The sequence below is a fragment of the Capra hircus genome, chromosome 6, assembly GCF_001704415.2.
Source record: "Capra hircus breed San Clemente chromosome 6, ASM170441v1, whole genome shotgun sequence".
In the NCBI taxonomy this organism is placed as follows: Eukaryota; Metazoa; Chordata; class Mammalia; order Artiodactyla; family Bovidae; genus Capra; species Capra hircus.
The window spans coordinates 2,096,240-2,118,539 of record NC_030813.1 but is presented as its reverse complement, the minus strand read 5'-3'; the positions used below and the strand labels follow the sequence as shown (position 1 = coordinate 2,118,539).

The window sequence follows — 22,300 nt, the reverse complement described above, 5'->3', positions numbered from 1 at the left end:
TTTTCAAATGAGTCAGCTCTTCCCATCAGATAGCCAAAATACTAGAGGTTCAGCCTCAGCATCAGTCCTTCCAGTGAATATTCAGGATTGATTTCCTTTAGGATCAACTAGTTTGATCTCCTTGCAGTCCTAGGGACTCTCAAGAGTCTTCTCCAACACCAAATTCAAAACATTAGTTCTTCAGCACTCAGCCTTCTTTATGGTCCAACTCTCACATCTGTACATGATTATGGAAAAACCATAGCTTTTACTATATGGACCTCTTTGTTGGCAAAGTGATGTCTCTGCTTTTTAATGTGCTATCTAGGTTTGACGGGTGTTGGTTTAAAAAATGTAGTGCATCAGTCTCTTCTAGGCTGATACCTCCCATTTATCTTCCAAAGTCTATATATTTGGTGTTGATACATTGACAGCATCTGGCTGATAGGGATGGATGGAGGAGGCTCATAGTCATATATCCACTGTTCCACCTTTATGCTGTAAAATGAGTTCCTGGGTCTGATGTGATGTTAAGCAGAATCCTGTGTTAGTAGGTCAAATGCTAAGCTCATAGCTGTTGACAGTAGCTCGAGACTGTCATGTGAGGCACATAGTCAGACTTGAGCAAGAAAATGAGACACTTACCTCATGCATGCAGTGTAAGGGTGCACCTAAAAACTCAGTATTCAAGAGAAAAAGATATTTTAAAGCAATTTGACAAATTAATACAGAAACATCCATGATGAAAAAATACCAAAATATTAAATATATTAAAAAAATCAGTATTACAGATTTTTGCTTCTGGATGCATATGGCCTGGTGTAGTACTCATCCTGTATTTATTTAAAAATTAGATATCTTACTTATCATGGAACTTTTGGAAGACATTTGTTTCTCACAGTATTACATTAAAATATATCTTGATGGCTGAGTTTTTGGCACCCCTTACACTATGTGTCTAAGCCTAGTGCTTTTCTTACTTCACTCTAATCCTAGCTTTCCAGGAGAGGCAAATCCAGAAGGCATGTGATATAATCAATCTACTGTAAGTGGCTGGTTGGTCTAAATGGTACTAAACTAGGGGGCTCAACATCAGCCTCTGCTTCTTCAGGCCAAATGTCCAGTCAGCAGGGCTGGTGGCTGTATCACCCCTGGTGAGGAAGAGACCACACTACAGTGCTTGCGCAAGGTGTCCTTCCCTGCCAACATGGCTACACCATTTACGGGCTCTGGCACAGCAGCCGGGATGCTCGGGTTGGTTGAGATCCACTGGACACACCATCCCTTCCTCCTATTTAGTGCCTCTTCTCTAATATATGTTCTTTTGTGGGTATGATATAAAAAACTGCTCACAAGTTATGTTTTAGGGTGAAAGGCAACAACTGACTTAGGGAAAATCTCTGGAGAGGAAGAGAGTTGAAGAAGTACATGAAAACACCCAGGGAAGCTGGGGGGAAATGTGGCTGGTGTCAAGCATCTGGGTGGGATATCAATTGAATCTGTTATAAACATGTATACTTTTGGCTTGTCTTGTGAGTACTGGTAACAGTAAGTCATGGACTGGCCTCACCTCAGTATCACTGCTCCATGCACCCACAGATTCCACATTAGGAACATACATCCTAAAACTAACAAAGCAAAATTAGCTCTATTGGCTCATTCAGCATATCTCGTGAGGTTATATAACTTAGTATTTTCAAGGTGCTGAGGAAGCAGTATTGAACCAAGTACCAAAGTTCTTGCTCTTATAGAGCTTAAATAAAACAAATAAAGAAAATAAACAATACTGCAGATTATAATCCTTAAAGGAAAATACATCAGAAAAGGAGATAGGTTCTCGCTAATACTGCTAAGTTGCTTCAGCCATGTCCGACCCTGTGCGACCCCATAGACGGCAGCCCACCAGGCTCCCCCATCGCTGGGATTCTCCTGACAAGAATGCTGGAGCAGGTTGCCATTTCCTTCTCACTGATAAGGTGTTATCTAAGGAGAAAAACTGAGGAAGCCAGTTATGCAGACATGTGGGGAGTGAGGCTTCTGAGCGGCCAGTGGTAGGGAGAGCAAATACCCCAAAGCAGAAGAGGCCAGTGTGTCTGGAGCTGAGTGACCCGGAGGAAGAGAGATGAGAAATACAGTTAGAGAGTGCAGGGCCAGCTTAGGGATTAATATTTCACTCTGAGTAATGTTGGAAAAGGGGATATCAACCCACTCCAGTACTCTTGCCTGGAGAATTCCATGGGCAGAGGAGACCGGCGGGCTACAGTCCATGGGGTCACAAATAGGTGGACACGACTGAGAGACTAACACACACTCTCACACATACTGAGTGGTATAGGAAACCATTGGAGCGTTGAAACAGGAGCAAGACACTATCTGGCATATATTTGAAAATGATAACATTCGCTGTTGCATGAGAACAGACTTAAAAGGATATAAAGGTGGTTGTTTCCATCAAGTCATCACTTAATTTCTAGTCTGTTCCTCCAGACACTTGAGTCAGATACCCTCACCATCAAACATTAGATATAGTGGGGGTGTGAGGCCTATCAGGTGTCTGCAGCAGTATATAGTATGAAGTTATTGTTCTAGTAACATGTTCTTTCCAATATTCTTCATAAAGCAGGATCAAAAACAGTTTGCATTCACTTGGCATGGAGAGCAGTACACATTCCTGGTCCTGCCCCGGGGACACATCACAATATAGATTGAAGGTGATCTTGATTGTATGTCGATTGTCAAACATCAGATTAATCCATTGTGTGATGATATCATGTTAATCAGATTTAATGGACAGGAAGGGCCAGTAATCTGAAGTTCTTATTAAGACATGAGGGTGGGAGAAAAATTCCACAAATGTTCAGGAATTGGCCAACCCAGTGAAAAGTTTAGGGATCCCATTGTGTTATGCACACTGAGACAGTCCCTTCACACATATTTTTCATCTAATCTTACTGTGAAGAAAGGCCCAGAGTGTTTGTTAGAATTCTGAGTTTTGGAGCAAAATACACACTTTGGAATAATTCTTAGGCCCTTTATCAGATAACTCAGAAGCCTACCAGTTTTAAGTGGGGCTTGAATGAGAAAAGCTTCTGCTGAGGCATCAGCTGCAAAACAAGTGAGCTAGATGCCAGAGCCACAGTAAGGGCAAGTTCTGTGTTGTTAGAGTTACCATGGTAGATAGGAATGCCAGGCAGGTTCTCTCTCAAATTCCAAAGGGAGGATTGCAATGAAAACATCAGTGTTTCAGATCAAGGCCACAGCCTTGCAGAGTTCTCCTTATAATATGGAAAACAAACTTCTGGAATGCTGCTTGGCTCTAGAAAGTCTGGTTAGGACATCAGTGGGCTACATGACTGGACCATTATCAGGTCCATGTTAGGACATCTGTGGGCCATAGGACAGGGCCATTATCAGGTCCATGATCGGGACAACAGTGGGCCACAGGACTGGGCCATTATCAGATCCATGGTTGGGACATTAGTGGGCCACAGGACTGGACCATTATCCAGCCAATGGTCAGGACATCAGTGGGCCACAGGATGGGGCCATTATCAGATCCATGGTCAAGAATCAGTGGCCCACAGGATGGGGCTGTTACCAGGTCCATGGTCAGGACATCAGTGGGCCACAGGACTGGACAATCATCAGGTCCATGGTCAGGACATCAGTGGGCCAGAGGACTGGAGCTTTCCCTCATGAGTAACACAGTATGTTGTCTGGGAGGCTGAGCAGCAGTTCACTCAACAATGGACTTAGCCATCATGAGGAGGTAGGGTGGCTGCCACTAATGAGCAAGCAAGATAAGTTTAAAACTTAGGGGATTCACTGCAACATTTTTCCGTTTCCCACACACAAGTTTAACTTCAAGTGGTTGATTAGATCAATTGCAACTTGTTAAGGGTATGATCATTGGGACTGGGGGTCAGAGATCCCCCAGCGGGGGTGGGGTATACCTCACCAGCCAGCTTCCTTGTCTAACAAAACTGATCATCAAGAATGAGGGATATTGGGGATGAGTGTATAGAAAGAGGGGATGAATCAGTGACGGCTTTGGCAGCAGTAAGAGGTCATCCTACCAGCCCACATATTTTCTTCCTTCCTCAGAAATTGTCACTGAGCATCACATGGATCCTGGTGGTTCGATAGACAGGCAGTAGCAGATGCTTCCAAGGTTCTACCAAAAGCCAGTTGTGACCACTTTGACTGTGCCAGTGCCTGACTCCTGAAGCCCCTGGACACTTCGTTTTCTCAAATCCTGCAACTGGGCTTCTCTGGAAAACTGCACTGGGCATCTTAGATTCCTGATGATAGAGAGTCAATGGACCTGGATATTTCCTCTCTCAAAGCACCCTGAACTGGATGGCTGGTGAGAGAAGTAGCCTTGTTTCCCTGCTTCAGGTAGGGAAGGCTTCAAGCTCACTTCATCCTGCAGGGTCCCCATGCAGGATTGGGGGGGACTTTCTTGACCTCCTCCTCCTGTCCTTTTTCTCCCACTACACTCCCACAGGGCACCACTGCAAAAAATTCCCTGGTCAGAACCTGCACTGGGACACCTGACCTAAGACAGATTCCTGTTGCACATTCAAGTGGAACAGTGGAGTAGGCTATTTGATCCTAGAATTCATGGCAGAAATCAGGGTTAGAAACATCTATTAGAGAGTTGTTGGCACAAGACTGGATGAGATCACCTAAAGAGAGAGTGTATATAAAGGAAGACCTCATGATATAAAGTCTCAGGTTCTCTTAATCCATCATCATCACTTTTGATAACTATATTAAATTTATACTGATTTCCTCAACTTCGGTCTGTGAACAGGTCCTGATCCAGGTGCTAAGACAGTTCTCAAATTAGTCCACCTCCTTTTAGCTGTTTCCTAATTCTACATCCAATTTTACTTCATCAACGTGTCAAAATTATCCTCTCAGGGTATGAAGTCTGAAGGTATGGGTGACTTATAGGTCCCTTGTATAAGCAAACAAAAATGGATCTCTCACTAACTCAGAACATTAAATACCTGTTCTGAGATCCAAATGCTTAGCTCAGGTTCAGTGGAACAAATTCCCAATACATGTTAAATTGGGGGAACACATTTACTTTGACCTTGCTGAAAAACACATTGGATCTTAAAGGCAAAGAGATGAAGATTTACAGAGGTATAATCAAGGTATTTGATCAAAAGAAAGCACATATTTAAAACATATCCTTAAAAATGTTTGTTGAATAAATTATGTTGACATGCTATATACCTTCACTTACTGAAGAGTAAGCTGGGGCACACAGACAGGAAAAGGGAATGCTTTAGCAATAATACTTTATACATCATGTACCATCTTTACCCTAACATGGTATAGAATATTTCTAGGTAAAGACCAGTTGAACAACTTAGATACTGCTGCTGCTGCTAAGTCACTTCAGTCATGTCCAACTCTGTGTGACCCCATAGATGGCAGGCCACCAGGCTCCCCTGTCCCTGGGACTCTCCAGACAAGAACACTGGAGTGGGTTGCCATTTCCTTCTCCAATGAATGAAAGTGAAAAGTGAAAGTGAAGTCTCACAGTCGTGTCTGACTCTTAGCGACCACATGGACTGCAGCCTACCAGGCTCCTCTTTCTGTGGGATTTTTCCTGGCAAGAGTACTGGAGTGGGTTGCCATTGCCTTCTCCACAACTTAGATGATCCTTTGTCAAATAAGTGAGGTCTAGGGAGTATAACGGGCTTCCCTGGTAGCTCAGCTGGTAAAGAATCTGCTTGCAGTACAGGAGATCCTGGTTTGATTCCTGGGTCAGGAAGATACCCTGGGGAAGGGATAGACTAACCACTCTAGTATTCATGGACTTCCCTGGTGACTTAGAAGGTAAAGAATCCTCCTGTAACATGGGGTCACAAAGAGTTGAACATGACTGAGCAATTAAGTGCAGGAAATACAACAAGAAATAATGGAAGCTAACAAACATCATTTTAAGCTAGTGGCTTTTAATTTTTTTTTTTCACAAATAGATTAAACGTTATGAACTGCTTCCTACATAGAACAAAAGTATAGCGTGTTTTATTTAAAAGAAAATTCTAGATGTTGATTTGAACTGAAAGTACAAGGCTTTCTTTTTCTTTCACAGTTTGCTCTTGAAAGGCTTTTCTTGTGAAATACATAATATGCTGTTACAAGTTGAATATAATGAGGCCTCACCCTAGAATAAAGGTGAGAATAAAGGAAAGAATAGCCAAATTTGACCAATTTTGCCTCTTGAGGAATCTATTTGTGAACTATATGTGTGTTAAAAGCATATGTAAAATAGATAGCAAATGGGAATTTGCTGTGTGGATCAGGAAACTCAAGCAGGGGCTCTTTATCAACGTAGGGGGTGAGATGGAGATGGGGATGGGAGGGAGGTTCAAAAGGGAGGTGACAAATGTATACCTATGGCAGATTCATATTGCAGTTTAACAGAAAACAGCAAAATTCTGTAAAGCAATTATCCTTCAATAAAAAATAAGAGGGTGGGATGATTTGGGAGAATGGCATTGAAACATGTTTAATATCATATATGAAATGAATTGCCAGTCCAGGTTCGATTAAGGATACAAGATGCTTGGGGCTGGTGCACTGGGATGACCCAGAGGAATGGTACGGGGAGGAAGGTGGGAGGGGGATTCAGGATGGGGAACACGTGTACGCCCGTGGTGGATTCATGTTGATGTATGGCAAAACCAATACAATATTGTAAAGTAGCCTCCAATTAAAATAAATAAATTTATATTAAAAAAATAATAAAATGACCCCCCCCCCCAAAAAAAAGCAGCAACAAGCACTAATATCAAAAGCAGCTTTTTAGAGGGATAAGTGAGGAGGAAAATGAATGCTGGTATGTTCCCAATGAGATATTTTGACAATCTTACATACATTGTTTTAAATTTTTATATAGCATCTCTGTTGTTTTTGGATCAGCATTAACATAGCTAATGCACACAAACCCTAGTAGTGTAAGAAAAAGTCACAAATGTGTCTTTTACATCCCAAAACAAGCTATAAATCTAAACTAATAAAAACATCTCAAGATTGGAATAATCAGAAAACTCAAAGTATAATTGCAATAGTATAATATGAGGTAGAAAGGTTCAAAGGCAAAGACTAAGGAGAAAAACTTTAAATGTTTACTAACAATTCACCATTTTTATTTATCCCACACTTGGGTATTTGATATTCACAACAGCAAAATCAGTCAGGACTTATACAGCCTTGAATAGCAAAAATAATTCTGTTCTACTTATAATGATGTCCTGTTTACTAAAAAAAAGTCTCAAGGATCTTGATGGATTCTAAATCCATCTCTGTTCCACACCAGGGAACACTTGTACTATTAAAGAGCATGTCCTATGACCAATGTTCCATCTGAAAGGCCCCTAAAGACTGTTTTGTGTATTCTTCTCCTTGTAATCCATGCTTTCTAACTTCTATGCCTTCCATATATATATCTTTAAACATACTTTCCTTGAATTTGATCAAGTCATACCCATCCTCCAAGTCCCTGTTAATATACAGTTCTTCCCTAGTGTATCCTGTTGCCAAATGGAAACGCACCCCCACAGCCTCTGGTCTGTACGCTTTTGGCTGGAATATCAGAGGTTCCCGTGACCACTCCTGGGGCAGTGACTGCCTAGAGCTGCTCACAGGAATGAAGTTGTAATTATATTCATCCCTATGGTTTATTATAGGGAAAGGACACAAAGCAAAGTCAGCAAAGGGAAAAGGCACATGGGGTGAAGCCCAGAGGGAACTGGGAGCAGAGTTACAAACATCCACAAGTTGACCGCCTGGGGAGTCACACAAGATGTGCTTAATTCCTGTAGTTGTGTGTGTTGGTAATAGATGAGAAGTGGTATCTACCAGGGAGACTCAAGAGAGACCCAGCCTCGACATTCACTGGGGGCTGGTCATGCAGGTACTCATCGTCACATGTACCCCAATCCCAGACCTCCCATAATGAAAGCAGGTCTCTAGGTTAAGCAATATTGTTGGCACAACTTAAGCACCATGAGCCATTCTTACCAGTTAGGGTGGTAGTATCCCACTCCCGAAATCCTAGATACCAGCCAAGGGCCATCCTTGCCAGTAGAACTTTCTAGAAGGAGAGGTGCAGGACTGCTTGCTCTGTTATCATTTTTGGACATAATTCCACTTAATATATAGTAAATTATAATTTATGTATATATTAAATTATAAGTTGTATCTCATATATTTATGCCACATCTGAATTTCTTCACTTTAAGCTTGCTGAGAACTTGGAGGGGATTTTTCTCATTACTCCATCATTCCCAGGATAGAATAAGATTCCCAATGGAGACATTTCACACATATTAATGCCTAGAAGGTCTGATTCAGTAAGTAACTGCAGGAAATGGGAAGACTCAACAGTGAGGAGGACAGTTCTGCAGGATGGAGTCCTTTGAACTGTGACTTCCTTTTATGAAATGATCAAGGATAGCAGAAATTTGACAACAGTTAAGGAAGATGCTCATTATGAGTAGGATTATCACTGACTAAAAAGAATTTTTATTGTTAAATATACATGCACATTTTAATGAAACAAGAATGTGTAGTCATTTTTCAATAAAATTATGTCAGATCACAAAAGTTTTACTGACTCTTAAACTTGACTTCATCCTGTCCAATCTATTATTAATATTTACTCTTATTCTGCCCAGAGAATGATGCATACACTATGACTAGAGTCACAAATTCACTTACTCACAAAAAGATTACCGAGCACTCACTGTGTTATTGCTGAGATGTCATCATTAAAAGCCCCATAATAATAGCAGCTCATACTGAAAGAGTGCTGGCTACTGTGCTAAGTACTCCTTTGAGAGACAGATACTGTTACGCACTCTTCTTTTACACATAAATTTACTAAAGAAGTTAAATGACACCTCTAAGCAGTTACTCTGAATCCATGGTCTTAATGGTCTTAATTACTCTGTTATATTGATTATCACACCCTTGAGAAACACTTTTTTAGTGTTTAACATAATTTTTTTGAGAAATTTAGAGAAAAATCACCCTTGTTTCATTGAAATTTTTTTCTCCACCTCTTTAAAAGTCCAAAAGCTCAAATATTGCTATACTTTTGCCATTCTATCTTTGGTAAGTTATCTGGTCTTAATGAAGAGTTTATCACTTAATCATTCAATTAAAAGTATTAAGGATTCAACAATGGATTTATCTTCTGTCCCCATCCTTCTGATGGTAAATAAAAGTGGAATCCTGTTGGCTGAAGCAAAATAAAATTAAGCATACTGAAATCCTTTCACCCCTACAGGTGTGTGATGATTTGAGCTTTTGCAACTGCACAATTACAAGAACAGAACTTTTCTTTTCTCTTTGAATATAATGTATTTTATCATTAATTGTCTCCTACTCAAGGCTGCAGTTAATATGTGTCAGAGCCTGGAAGGAGAACTCATGGAAGGGAAACTTTACTTCAAAGTTTCTCATTTCTTAAAGAATGAATATGATTATGACTGATTCATGTTGATGTACAGCAGAAACCATCACAACATTGAAAACCAATTATCCTCCAATTAAAAAAAAAAGAATAGAATAAAAGTTAAAAGTAATAAACATGCTGCATTATGTAGAAGTCAAACAGCAGCTTGGAAATGAAGATACAATTTCACCTGGGTCACAAAGCAATATTTGGCATGACGAAGGAGTTGTCAGTACTGTCTACAGGTTTTTAGGTCAATATTAACATTCATGTTCAGAAAGATGATGATGCCATGTACTTTCAGGCAGGGCTCTCCACGATGTGATGATGATTGACATTTGAAAGGCACTGTTTTGATTCACAAGCCCTTGAGAAAAACTTTCAGGTGAATGATACCATCACCTCATGTCTCAGTGGTGGCAAGTGTGTCTCAGGGAGGATGAGTGTCTCTGGTCCCGGAAGTAGGAAGTGACAGTGATGACGTACACTCAAGTCCCCTGTCCCTGGGGCTGGTGCTTCAACTTCTGGGCACAGGGACTCGCAAATGTTAGGAAGATGCCTAGATTGGAAAGTCTGTAGGGATGAGTGGTTCCATCTGCTGAGATACAGTTCTCCGTGGGTGTGTTGCATCTCTGCACATCTTGGAAGCAGAAACACTGACTGCTTTTGTTCTGGCCTATGTTGCTGAGCTTGTCTATACAGTGGAGAACATTACAACACAGAGAGGTGGTCTCCCTATAGAGCAACAGACAGGCATCTCTACTATCTATTAGAGCTTCTTAAGTGCAGACATTCCTGTACCTGAACCAGTGTGTTAACAGGTTCCCCCTGACCATCTTAACACTGTCTCATTAGAATCAGCCTTGGGAAACCAGCTTAAGAAAATGCTGATAATTTGGCTACTGCTATTTTTTCAATGAATAATAAAGCCCTTTGTTTGTGAAAACAAGACAAAACAAAAACTTATCAAAATGGGAGTGGGTCTATGTTCTGTAGTACCTATAGTTTATTGCTGCTTTGGGAGCCCTTCTGAAGGAAAATAATGCAAAATTTATATACAAAGCTGATCTCAGGGCTGGAAAGAGTACTGGCAACTGCAAGGACCTGTCATGGGTGTTCTCTTCATGGCAAATTCATCTTTATCAGCATTAAATTTTCAAAAGTCATAATTTTTCACTTTCACAAATGGCTTTAAATGACTTTTCACTCTCCAAATATCAATCTATAGATTGCATAGCAACTCATCTTAGAAAATAGCTCTTAATTTTTGTTGAAGAAAGTAGGGAAAACCACTAGACCATTCAGGTGTGGCCGAAATCAAATCCCTTATGATTATACAGTGGAAGTAACAAATAGATTAAAGGGATTAGATCTGATAGAGTGCCTGAAGAACTCTGTCATGATGGAGGTTCATGACATTGTACAGGAAGCAGGGATCAAGATCATCCCCATGAAAAAGAAATGCAAAAAGGCAAAATGGTTGTCTGAAGAGGCCTTACAAATAGTTATGAAAAGAAGAGAAGCGGAAAGTAAAGGAGAAAAGGAAAGATATACCCATCTGAATGCACAGTTTCAAAGAATAGCAAGGAGAGATAAGAAAGCTTTCCTCAGTGATCAGTGCAAAGAAATAGAGGGAAAAAAATAGAATGGGAAAGACTAGAGATCTCTTCAAGAAAATTAGGGATACCAAGAGAACTTTTCATACAATAATGGGCACAAGAAAGTACAGAAATGGTATGGACCTAAAAGAAGCAGAAGATATAAGAAGAGGTGGCAAGAATACACAGAAGAACTGTACAAAAAAAATCTTCATGACCCAGATAATCACTATGGTGTGATCACTCCCCTAGAGCCAGACATCCTGGAATATGAAGTCAAGTGGGCCTTGGGAAGCATCATTATGAACAAAGCTAGTGGAGCTGATGGAATTCCAGTCAAGCTATTTCAAATCCTAAAAGATGATGCTGTGAAAGTGCTGCACTCAATATGCCAGCAAATTTGGAAAACTCAACAGTGGCCACAGGACTGGAAAAAATCAGTTTTCATTCCAATACCAATTTAAAGGCAATGCCAAAGAATGCTCAAACTACCACACAATTGCACTCATCTAACACACTAGCAAAATTAGGCTCAAAATTTTCCAAGCCAGGTTTCAACAGTAAATGAACCATGAACTTCCAGATATTCAAGCTGGATTTAGAAAAGGCAGAGGAACAAGAGATCAAATTGTCAACATTCACTGAATCATTAAAAAAGCAAGAGAGTTTTAGAAAATTATCTACTTCTGCTTTATTGACTATGCCAAAGCCTTTGACTGTGTGGATCACAATAAACTTTAGAAAATTCTTAAAGAGATGGGACTGCCAGAACACCTGACTTGCCTCCTGAGAAATCTGTATGCAGGTCAAGAAGCAACAGTTAGAACCACACATGGAACAACAGACTGGTTCCAAATTGGGAAAGGAGTACGTAAAGGCCATATATTGTCACCCTGCTTATTTAACTTATATGCAGAGTACATCATGAGAAATGCTGGATTGGATGAAGCAAAAGCTGTAATAAAGATTGCCGAGAGAAATATCAATAACCTCAGATATGTAGATGACATTGCCCTTATGGCAGAAAGTGAAAAACAACTAAAGAGCCTCTTGATGAAAGTGAAAGAGGAAAGTGAAAAAGTTGGCTTAAAACTCAACATTCAGAAAACGAAGATCATGGCATCTGGTCCCATCACTTTATGGCAAATAGATGGGGAAACAGTGGAAACAGTGATGGACTTGATTTCTTTGGGGCTCCAAAGTCACTTCAGATGGTGATTGCAGCCATGAAATTAAAAGACACTTGATCCTTGGAAGAAAAATTACGACCAACCCAAGGAATGTTCATCTAGTAAAAGCTATGATTTTCTAGTAGTCATGTAAGGATGTGAGTTGGACTGTAAATAAAGCTGAGCACTGAAGAATTGATCTTTTTGAACTGTGGTGTTGAAGAAGACTCTTGGGAGCCCCTTGGACAACAAGGAGATCCAACCAGTCCATCCTAAGGGAAATTAGCTCTGAATATTCATTGGAAGGACTGATGCTGAAGCTGAAGCTCCAGTACTTGGGAACCTGATTCAAAGAATTGACTCATTGGAAAGACCCGGATGCTGGGAAAGATTGAAGGCAGAAGGAGAAGTGAACGACAGAGGATGAGATGGTTGTTTGACATCATCAACTCAATGGACATGAGTTTGAGTAAACTCTGGGAGTTGGTGATGGATGGGGAGGCCTGGTGTGCTGCAGTCCATGGGGTTCCAAAGAGTCGGACACAACTGAGCGACTGAACTGAACTGAATTTTTTTTTCAAGGTGAAATAAAAATCCAGAATATCTCTCCTATGCCATAACCTTTTCAACACTCTGGTGTCTTGCTTGGATTTATAGATAATCTAGGGAGCAATATGATTTTTTTCAACCATTGACTCTTGAAAGCAAATATCTTACCAAACTAATGTCTTAAATTGCTTTCAAAAACTTGCCCTGGTTAAGTTCCACCATAGTTGAGCCCAAACACCTGGAAAAATTCAGTTGAGGCAAATTGTACCCATGATGTTTGACAGAGTTTCCACTGATGTGTGTGGCAGCCCTCTGACATGAAGTGAGAGGATTAACATGCTTTGAGTGACACCCTGAAAGCAGCAAATTATTTTTTTGCATACAGCACTGAAGAGGAAAAAATAGCTTCACTCATTTTGTTGTGTGAAAACATGTCCTTTTATCACAGTAAACCCTTAAAATAGTTATTACCATTAGCAAGTCATATTTGTACATTGGTCACAGATAACAATTGCATGTAAAACATTATAAAATATTTACTTGAACTCATAAAATATGTAAATCAATAAACAAGGAAATGAATATATTTCACCTACTTTTGAAATATTACTTGATCGACTTGCAGATCGCCTTGGGGATTTGTCATTCTGAAAAGTAAGATTGGAGACATTGATTAAAATATAGCAATAATCTTTACCACTGAGAAAAGAAAGCATATCACAGGCCGAAACGTAGATGTCCTTCTTACTGATCTGACAGACATAAAAACTGCTTACAGAAGATAGTATTTCTCATACCAAATTTTATTTTTGTAGTACATATTAGTGTCTTTTTAAGAAACATTTCAATTAGTATCAGGGTTTATACCAATCTAGGAATATTAGGAATATTTATTTCCAGGAAATGCTTATTTTTCTAGAAAAATATACGCAGTTCCTTTGAAATAGATTTGGAAATGAAAATATAGTTCCTTATTTCTTTTTTGGGTTTGGCTACCGGAAATTCTGAGTAAATTCTGGTTCTCAGTGTCAGTAAGTATGCAATATTTGGTACATGGTACATAATTAACTTGTATTCTTCTACAATACACTTTATTTGTCTTTTATCTTATTTTAAAAATAAGAAAGAGTTTAAAAACAATTTAAAAGGTAACTGTTTAAATTAAAAATATTTTAAAATTTAAAGCTTAAAAAATAAAATTTTAAAAAATTATACCTCTTTTCTTGTATCCTAAAGGAATTTTCAATTTAGGAGAAAAGAAGCATGCAAAAAGCTCTTGAATAGATAAAATTTGTACAATTTTAAAGTAAAAAGGGCCCCTACGTGCGGTCCCCCTCATTAGAAGGCCTCAGGCATTGCGTTGCCTGCAGCCACAGAGGGCTGCAATGCGGGGCCCACACCAGGTCGTCCCTCCTCCCGCCACGCCAGTTATCTGATCTGCAAGCAGAATCCAAGAGGTCACAGCACATCTTTCCTTCGGTGTAGCAAACCTGAAAGACCCTGTTCTGGAAAGCAATATTTTGTGAAAGGTCTGTATTTAGCACTTTAGAAATCTTTTAAAAAATATTTCTGAGAATCTGGACTTAATACCACAGTGGATCAGAGTAGACAATGAGAGGGTAAGAGGCAGGAAGGCCAGGGGTCTCCAAAAGGAGGAAATATTTATCTCTCTTAAGCGGCAGGAGGAAACAAACTAGCGATATTTTTTCCTTCTCTATACAAATTTAAAAGGAGGTTTCTCTTAAAATTCTGTGTTGCCATAATGACACCTGGTTTCACTTGAAGTTAACCATTGCCTTTTTCTTATGGAAATGTTTATCTTAAGCTATGCTAATGTACTATGCATTTACCCCAAACTCTGTCTTCAAGTCGGTTCTGCCTTTGGGGCTCAGAACCTACTTGATAAACCAGTATGTTATACTCAGATATTGTCCCTCTAATCTATGTAAATGAAACTATTTGTATGGTGATCTGCCCTTCTTCAAGATTCAAGTTAATCATTTTATGGCCCAAGATAAACCATTTGGTGCCAAGATTATCCCAAAATGCATCTTATGGGTGAGGGGCCTGGTGCCATTCTGAGTTTTGAGACATTCCTTTCTTTCATTAACAGGCTGCTGGTGACCATATAACATCCAGCTGAAGACTAGCAGAGGGGTACTCTTTCTGCCCCCTTCTGATGCCTATGTCAGAAGCTTTCTCTATCTCCTTTATACTGTAATAAAACTTTATTACACAAAAGCTCTGAGTGATCAAGCCTCGTCTCTGGCCCCGGATTGAATTCTTCTCCTCCGGGGACCAAGAATCCTGGCGTCGTGATTCAACAACAACCTTTCAACAACTACAGTGCATCTTGACAGAAGTCATTTTTGAAAACTAAGTTTTTATAACAACCTGCAGGTCTGAAATTGCCCAGCGATGACTGCTGGAGACAGTTTTCAGAAACACTGTGAAGAGGGGATATGGCAATGTGTTAATGTGGAAACACAGTGGCTGCATTCACTGCAAACTGTCACTGAGTCTGGTGCAGGCTTGCAGGCATTACAGCTGAACAGTGCTTTTTCCTTTACATGCAACTTTCATGTCATACAACCATGAATGTCACTGTGAAGCATGTTATTACAGACCGAGATGAGTCACAACTATATGATTAGTTACACCTTGTAACAGCCCTGTGATCCAGCTGGAGATTAATGTGTGTGTTCCCCGAAGACATTTTTCCTTGATTAGCTTCCTCTGGTGATGGAGAGAGGTACTTTTCCACTGACACTTCAACTCCTCTTCTACAGACCAGAAAACAAAACGAATCCATCTTTTCTTCTCAGTGAAATTCAGTATTTTGACATGCTACTTGATAGAAGAGAGGTCAATGATATAACAGACTTGAGGGGAGTTTGATTGTCCTGGTTCTTTTACTGTGTTTTCTATATTTGTGTGATATTTGAGAACCTAACCAAAGAACTAAAATTGAAAGGTGCTTCAGCAAGAACTAAGAAGTACTATACAAGTTGGATTTGACATCAGGTTACCTACTTTTTCCAACCAAGTGGGACTCTGCAGTGTCTTGAGGTAAAAACGAGGGTCAGGTCCTTCCACAATTGTGAATGAGTTCATCATGGGGCTATAATAAGCAGACAATTCCCACAGCAGCTTCTGATCTAGCCGCGTGGGGAACACCTGATTGATTATTTAGTATTTCAAAAGGCCTTTTACCTTGAAATCCATTAGTTCTATTCTGTTTTAATACAAGGTTAATCACTGAAGGAAATAAACAAGCTTAGACAAGGGCTAGCATTTTGTCATGGCTAAGGTCTCTATTATTTTTATTCCAGTTAACACTTGGGAACAGAGAAGTTACCCTGTTGCTCACCTGCGGTGATGTAAAATTTGGGGATTTGATGTGAACTAGACTTGTACCTTTGCACTAGTTCTAGCAGGAGTGTATTCAGGATCCCAGGCCTCTAAATTCCTCCCTGTGAAATGGATAGATAATATATTGGGGGCTGGATCAAATGAGTTATAGATGAAAAAATTTATAGATTACAAGATTATAATATTCCCATTATTATTCACAGGTAGAGGAAATACACAAAGAGCTACATCAAAAATCATGACAATCATTACAAGTTACTAGATCTGTAATTTTAATATAAGCACTCTAGTTTCTCTGTCCTGAAATTCCACCTCCATTGTGGATCAGATTCTGGCATATAAAACTTAAGAATGGAGAATCAAATTGCTCTCTAACAAAGAGAATTAAAGATTCCAGTCTGCTTTGCTTTCAAAGCAAAGCACCAGAAGAAGAACTTTCTTTCCCTCATGGAAAAGTTCCAAAGCCATCTGTCCAACTTGCTACTGATTAATTGGGTGGTTCGTCCCATTACTATTGCTGTGATATGTTCTTTTATTCTGGATCAGTGAAATAAGGTTGTCATAACTCATTATGATCAGTTTAAATTCTTTCAGTTCAGTTCAATTGCTCAGTCGTGTCCGACTCTGCAAACCCATGAACTGCAACACACCAGGCCTCCCTGTCCATCACCAATTCCCGGAGTTCACTGAGACTCACGTCCATCGAGTCAGTGATGCCATCCAGCCATCTCATCCTCGGTCGTCCCCTTCTCCTCCTGCCCCCAATCCCTCCCAGCTTCAGAGTCTTTTCCAATGAGTCAACTCTTCTCATGAGGTGGCCAAAGTACTGGAGTTTCAGCTTTAGCATCATTCCTTCCAAAGAAATACCAGGGCTGATCTCCTTCACAGGACTGGTTGGATCTCCTTGCAGTCCAAGGGACTCTCAAGAGTTTTCTCCAACACCACAGTTCAAAAGCATCAATTCTTTGATGCTCAGCTTTCTTCACAGTCCAAATCTCACATCCATACATGACCACAGGAAACACCATAGCCTTGACTAGGCAGACCTTCATTGGCAAAGTAATATCTCCGCTTTTCAATATGCTATCTAGGTTGGTCATAACTTTCCTTCCAAGGAGTAAGCGTCTTTTAATTTAATGGCTGCGATCACCATCTGCAGTGATTTTGGAGCCAATAAATAAATAAATAAATAAAGTCTGACACTGTTTCCACAGTTTTCCTATCTATTTCCCATGAAGTGATGGGACCAAGATGCCATGATCTTTGTTTTCTGAATGTTGAGCTTTAAGCCAACATTTTCACTCTCCTCTTTCACTTTCATCAAGAGGCTTTTGTGTTCCTCTTCACTTTCTGCCATAAGGGTGGTGTCATCTGCATATCTGAGGTTATTGATATTTCTCCTGGCAATCTTGATTCCAGCTTGTGTTTCTTCCGGTCCGGGGTTTCTCATGATGTACTCTGCATATAAGTTAAATAAGCAGGATGACAATATACCGCCTTGATGTACTCTTTTTCCCATTTGGAACCAGTCTGCTGTTCCATGTCCAGTTTTAACTATTGCTTCATGACCTGCATACAGATTTCTCAAGAGGCAGGTCAGGTGGTCTGGTATTCCCATCTCTCTCAGAATTTTCCACAGTTTATTGTGATCAACACAGCTAAAGGCTTTGGCATAGTCAATAAAGCAGAAATAGGTGTTTTTTTGGAACTCTCTTGCTTTTTCGATGATCCAGCAGATATTGGCAATTTGATCTCTGGTTCCTCTGCCGTTTCTAAATCCAGCTTGAACATTTGGAAGTTCACGGTTCATGTATTGCTGAAACCTGGTTTGGAGAATTTTGAGCATTACTTTACTAGCATGTGAGATGAGTATAATGGTGCAGTAGTTTGAGCATTCTTTGGCATTGCCTTTCTTTGGGATTGGAATGAAAACTGATTTTTCCAGTCCTGTGGCCACTGCTGAGTTTTCCAAATTTGCTGGCATATTGAGTGTAGCACTTTCACAGCATCGTCTTTCAGGATTTGAAATAGCTCAACTGGAATTCCAACACCTTCACTAGCTTTGTTCATAGTGATACTTTCTAAGACCCACTTGAATTCATATTCCAGGATGTCTGGCTCTAGGTGAGTGATCACACCATCGTGATTATCTGGGTCATGAAGATATTTTTTGTACAGTTCTTCTGTGTATTCTTGCTGCCTCTTCCTAATATCTTCTGCTTCTGTTAGGTCCAGATAATTTCTGTCCTTTATTAAGCCTATCTTTGCTTGAAATATTCCCTTGGTATCCCTAATTTTCTTGAAGAGATCTCTAGTCTTTCCCATTCTGTTGCTTTCCTCTATTTCTTTGCATTGATCGCTGAGGAAGGCTTTCTTATCTCTTCTTGCTATTCTTTGGAAGTTTACATTCAGTTGATTATATCTTTCCTTTTCTCCTTTGCTTTTCACTTCTCTTCTTTTCACAGCTATTTGTAAGGCCTCCACAGACACCCATTTTGCTTTTTTTGCATTTCTTTTCCATGTGGATGGTCTTGATCCCTGTCTCCTGTAAAAGAACCTCAGTCCATAGTTCATCAGGCACTCTATCTATTAGATCTAGTCCCTTAAATCTATTTCTCACTTCTACTGTATAATCATAAGGGATTTGATTTAGGTCATACCTGAATGATCTAGTGGTTTTCCTTACTTTCTTCAATTTAAATTTGAATTTGGCAATAAGGAGTTCATGATCTGAGCCACAGTCAGCTCCTGGTCTTGTTTTTGTTAACTCTATAGAGCTTCTCCATCTTTCGCTGCAAGGAATATAATCAATCTGATTTTGGTGTTGACCATCTGATGATGTCCATGTGTAGAGTCTTCTCTTGTGTTGTTGGAAGAGGGTGTTTGCTATGACCAGTGTATTTTCTTGGCAAAACTCTATTAGCCTTTGCCCTGCTTCATTCTGTACTACATGGCCAAATTTGCCTGTTACTCCAGGTGTTTCTTGACTTCCTACTTTTGCATTCCAGTCCCCTATAATGAAAAGGACATCTTTTTTGGGTGTTAGTTCTAAAAGGTCTTGTAGGTCTTCATAGAACCGTTCAGCTTCAGCTTCTTCAGTGTTACTGGTTGGGCATAGACTTGGATTACTGTGATGTTGAATGGTTTGCCTTGGGAACAAACAGAGATCATTCTGTCATTTATGAGATTGCATCCAAGTACTGCATTTCGGACTCTTTTGTTGACCATGATGGCTACTCTATTTCTTCTGAGGGATTCCTGCCCACAGGAGTAGATATAATGGTTATCTGAGTTAAATTAACCTATTGCAGTCCATTTTAGTTCACTGATTCACCTTAGATTAAATAGAAGCTATCACAGTATACAATGTGACTTAGTGGTACCCAAATTATAATGATCTTGTAGGTCACTAAAAGTTGAAACCAACAAGAGTTCCAGACAAACCTACACAAAAATTATGGGATTGTGAAGCAATAATGTTGATAAGATATTTTAGTAGATCAATCTTAGCAGCTTATTTATGGCATGCAGGGAGAGAGACTTCTAATTTCATAACTAGTTTAAAATCTTTTGAAAAGTTTATACTTTTTAATGTATTATGTGTTGCTAATTTTTTGTGATTATTATTATTCACATAAGAATTATTTTTTAAATTTGACCTTACTAAGCAAGTTTTGATTTTTATCACTAGCAAGAATAAATGCTTACCAAATAAGGAAATTGTTACTAAATTGTTTTTACTCATTTAACATAATCTAAGGAAAATGACATAGTTCCTTTAAAGTGGAATGCTCTGTGTTAAAGAATGTATGATACAGTGGACTTGTATTCATCTACAGAAGACTACCCTCTATATCATACCAGTAATCAGGAGAGGGAAGTAAAGAAGCTTGAGGGAGGATTTTTGTTTGTTTTTGAAGGAAAAAAAAAAATCTATTTCTAAGTGCAGAAATCAGAATAAGATAATTTCAGACCACTAATCAGACAACAGATATGATGGTATTCTACAGTTTTCTTCCTTTGTCCTCCTCACCCCAGGATAAAAGACAAGAATATTTGAAAGAAGAAAAAGTGAGGGAATTTTGAGCATCATCTGAAAAATTTTAACTTGATCATGAAACTATTTCTGCTAAACAGTTAAAGAATTAAAGCTTAAAATAGAAGAAAAGTCTTTCAAAGCAATGTGGCTTGTAATAAAAAAAATGACACAAAGACATTGAATAATATAATAAAACTCGATAGATTTATTAAAAACCACATGTCCTTTTGATAAAAAATACTTTTTTTCCTTGCCTTTATTTTTTTAAACCATTTATCATTTATTTAATTATTATTATTATTATTGCTTTACAATATTGTATTGATTTTGCCATACTTCAACATGAATCCATCACGGGTGTACACGTGTTCCCCATCCTGAACCCCCCTCCCTCCTCCCTCCCCATACCATCCCTCTGGGTCGTCTCAGTGCACCAGCCCCAAGCATCATGTATCCTGCATCAAACCTGGACTGGCTATTTGTTTCTTATATGATAGTATACATGTATCAATGCCATTCTCTCAAATCATCCCACCCTCTCCCTCTCCCTCAGAGTCCAAAAGACTGTTTTATACATCTGTGTCTCTTTTGCTGTCTCACATACAGGGTTATCATTACTGTCTTTCTAAATTCCATATATATGCATTAGTACACTGTATTGGTGTTTTCCTGGCTTACTTCACTCTGCATAATAGGCTCCAGTCTCATCCACCTCTTTAGAACTGATTTAAATGTATTCTTTTTAATGGTTGAGTAATACTCCATTGTGTATATGTACCACAGCTTTCTTATCCATTCATCTACTGATGGACATCTAGGTTGCTTCCATGTCCTGGCTATTATAAACAGTGCTGCGATGAACAATGGGGTATACGTGTCTGTTTCAATTCTGGTTTCCTTGGTGCGTATGCCCAGCAGTTGGATTGCTGGGTCATAAGGCAGAAAGTGAAAGTGAAAGTGAAGTCGCTCAGTTGTGTCGACTCTTTGCGACCCCGTGGACTGTAGCCCACCAAGCTCCTCTGTCCATGGGATTCTCCAGGCAAGACTACTGGAGTGGGTTGCCATTTCCTTTTCCAGGGGATCTTCCCAACCCAGGGATCGAAACCAGGTCTCCCGCATTGCAGGCAGAAGCTTTAACCTCTGAGCCACCAGGGAAGCCCCATAAGGCAGAATGCCTATGAAATATTTAAAATTTATCTGGCTTCAAGTAGTACCTCAACAAAAATCTCCAAGTAGAGATTTTATAGGTTACTTCTCTTGATATTGAGCCAGTAAAATTAGAAATAAAAATTTGAAATGTTACTAATACATTTTGATCACCTGAAAACTAACACATTTTAAGATAATGCTTGGTTCAAATAAATGAAAACTTTTGAAAAATTATAGTCAGAAATTATGGAAAATGTTATACTAAGACTTATGTAACACATCAAAAGCTATATCCAGATAAAATTTTACAACTTTAAAGGCCTTCATTATTGAAGAACACAGTAGCAAACAAAAAATTTTTTTTAAATTCAGTAAAAACAATAAAATATAAAAGCTAAAACTCATTACATGGACATAAATAAGAATAAAGAACTATTTTTATAGCAACTTTTTGAAAATAATTACAAAGTAGATGCATTCCCTATGAAATTTTTAAAAACTTATTTAGGACAGCAGAAATATGTAAGAAATAAGAAAGGATATAATTAGAGACACGCCTGGCTGGCCCAGCAGCCTTAGCAGCAGCCGTAACATGATACAGTACAGCACAGCCTCTCCCCTGTCTGGGCCAGCAGCCGTAATAGTATTCTCCTCTGGCTGACACAGCAGACACAGCTGGGCCACAGTGGTAAAATGTCCCCACTTTCTAGGTGCAGCTCACATATATGTGTGCTGCACACAGCCCGTGACTGAGTACTGCATGACATGCATGTGCAGGCTACAAATGATCTCAGCTGTTACATAATCATTGTTTAGAAAATGTGGGGCAAGAGCAAGAGGCTGTGGAGTGAGAGAGTCTGACCATACCATCTCAGCTAATTTGCTCTTTCCATGCACTTACTTTTCAAGAAAATATAATCACAGTTTTATTTACACTATTCTTGACCATAAGAAAATAAAA

General features: G+C 39.3%; 1 protein-coding gene across 1 annotated transcript in view; it reads right to left on the bottom strand.

The window, feature by feature from the left end:
• Positions 1-22,300, bottom strand: part of MARCH1 (membrane associated ring-CH-type finger 1) — a 501,087-nt gene that overhangs the window by 242,577 nt on the left and 236,210 nt on the right. Inside the window, exon 2 of the mRNA XM_005681248.3 lies at positions 13,376-13,426. Coding sequence (XP_005681305.1) covers positions 13,376-13,426 — 51 coding nt within the window. The remainder of the gene's footprint in view (positions 1-13,375; positions 13,427-22,300) is intronic.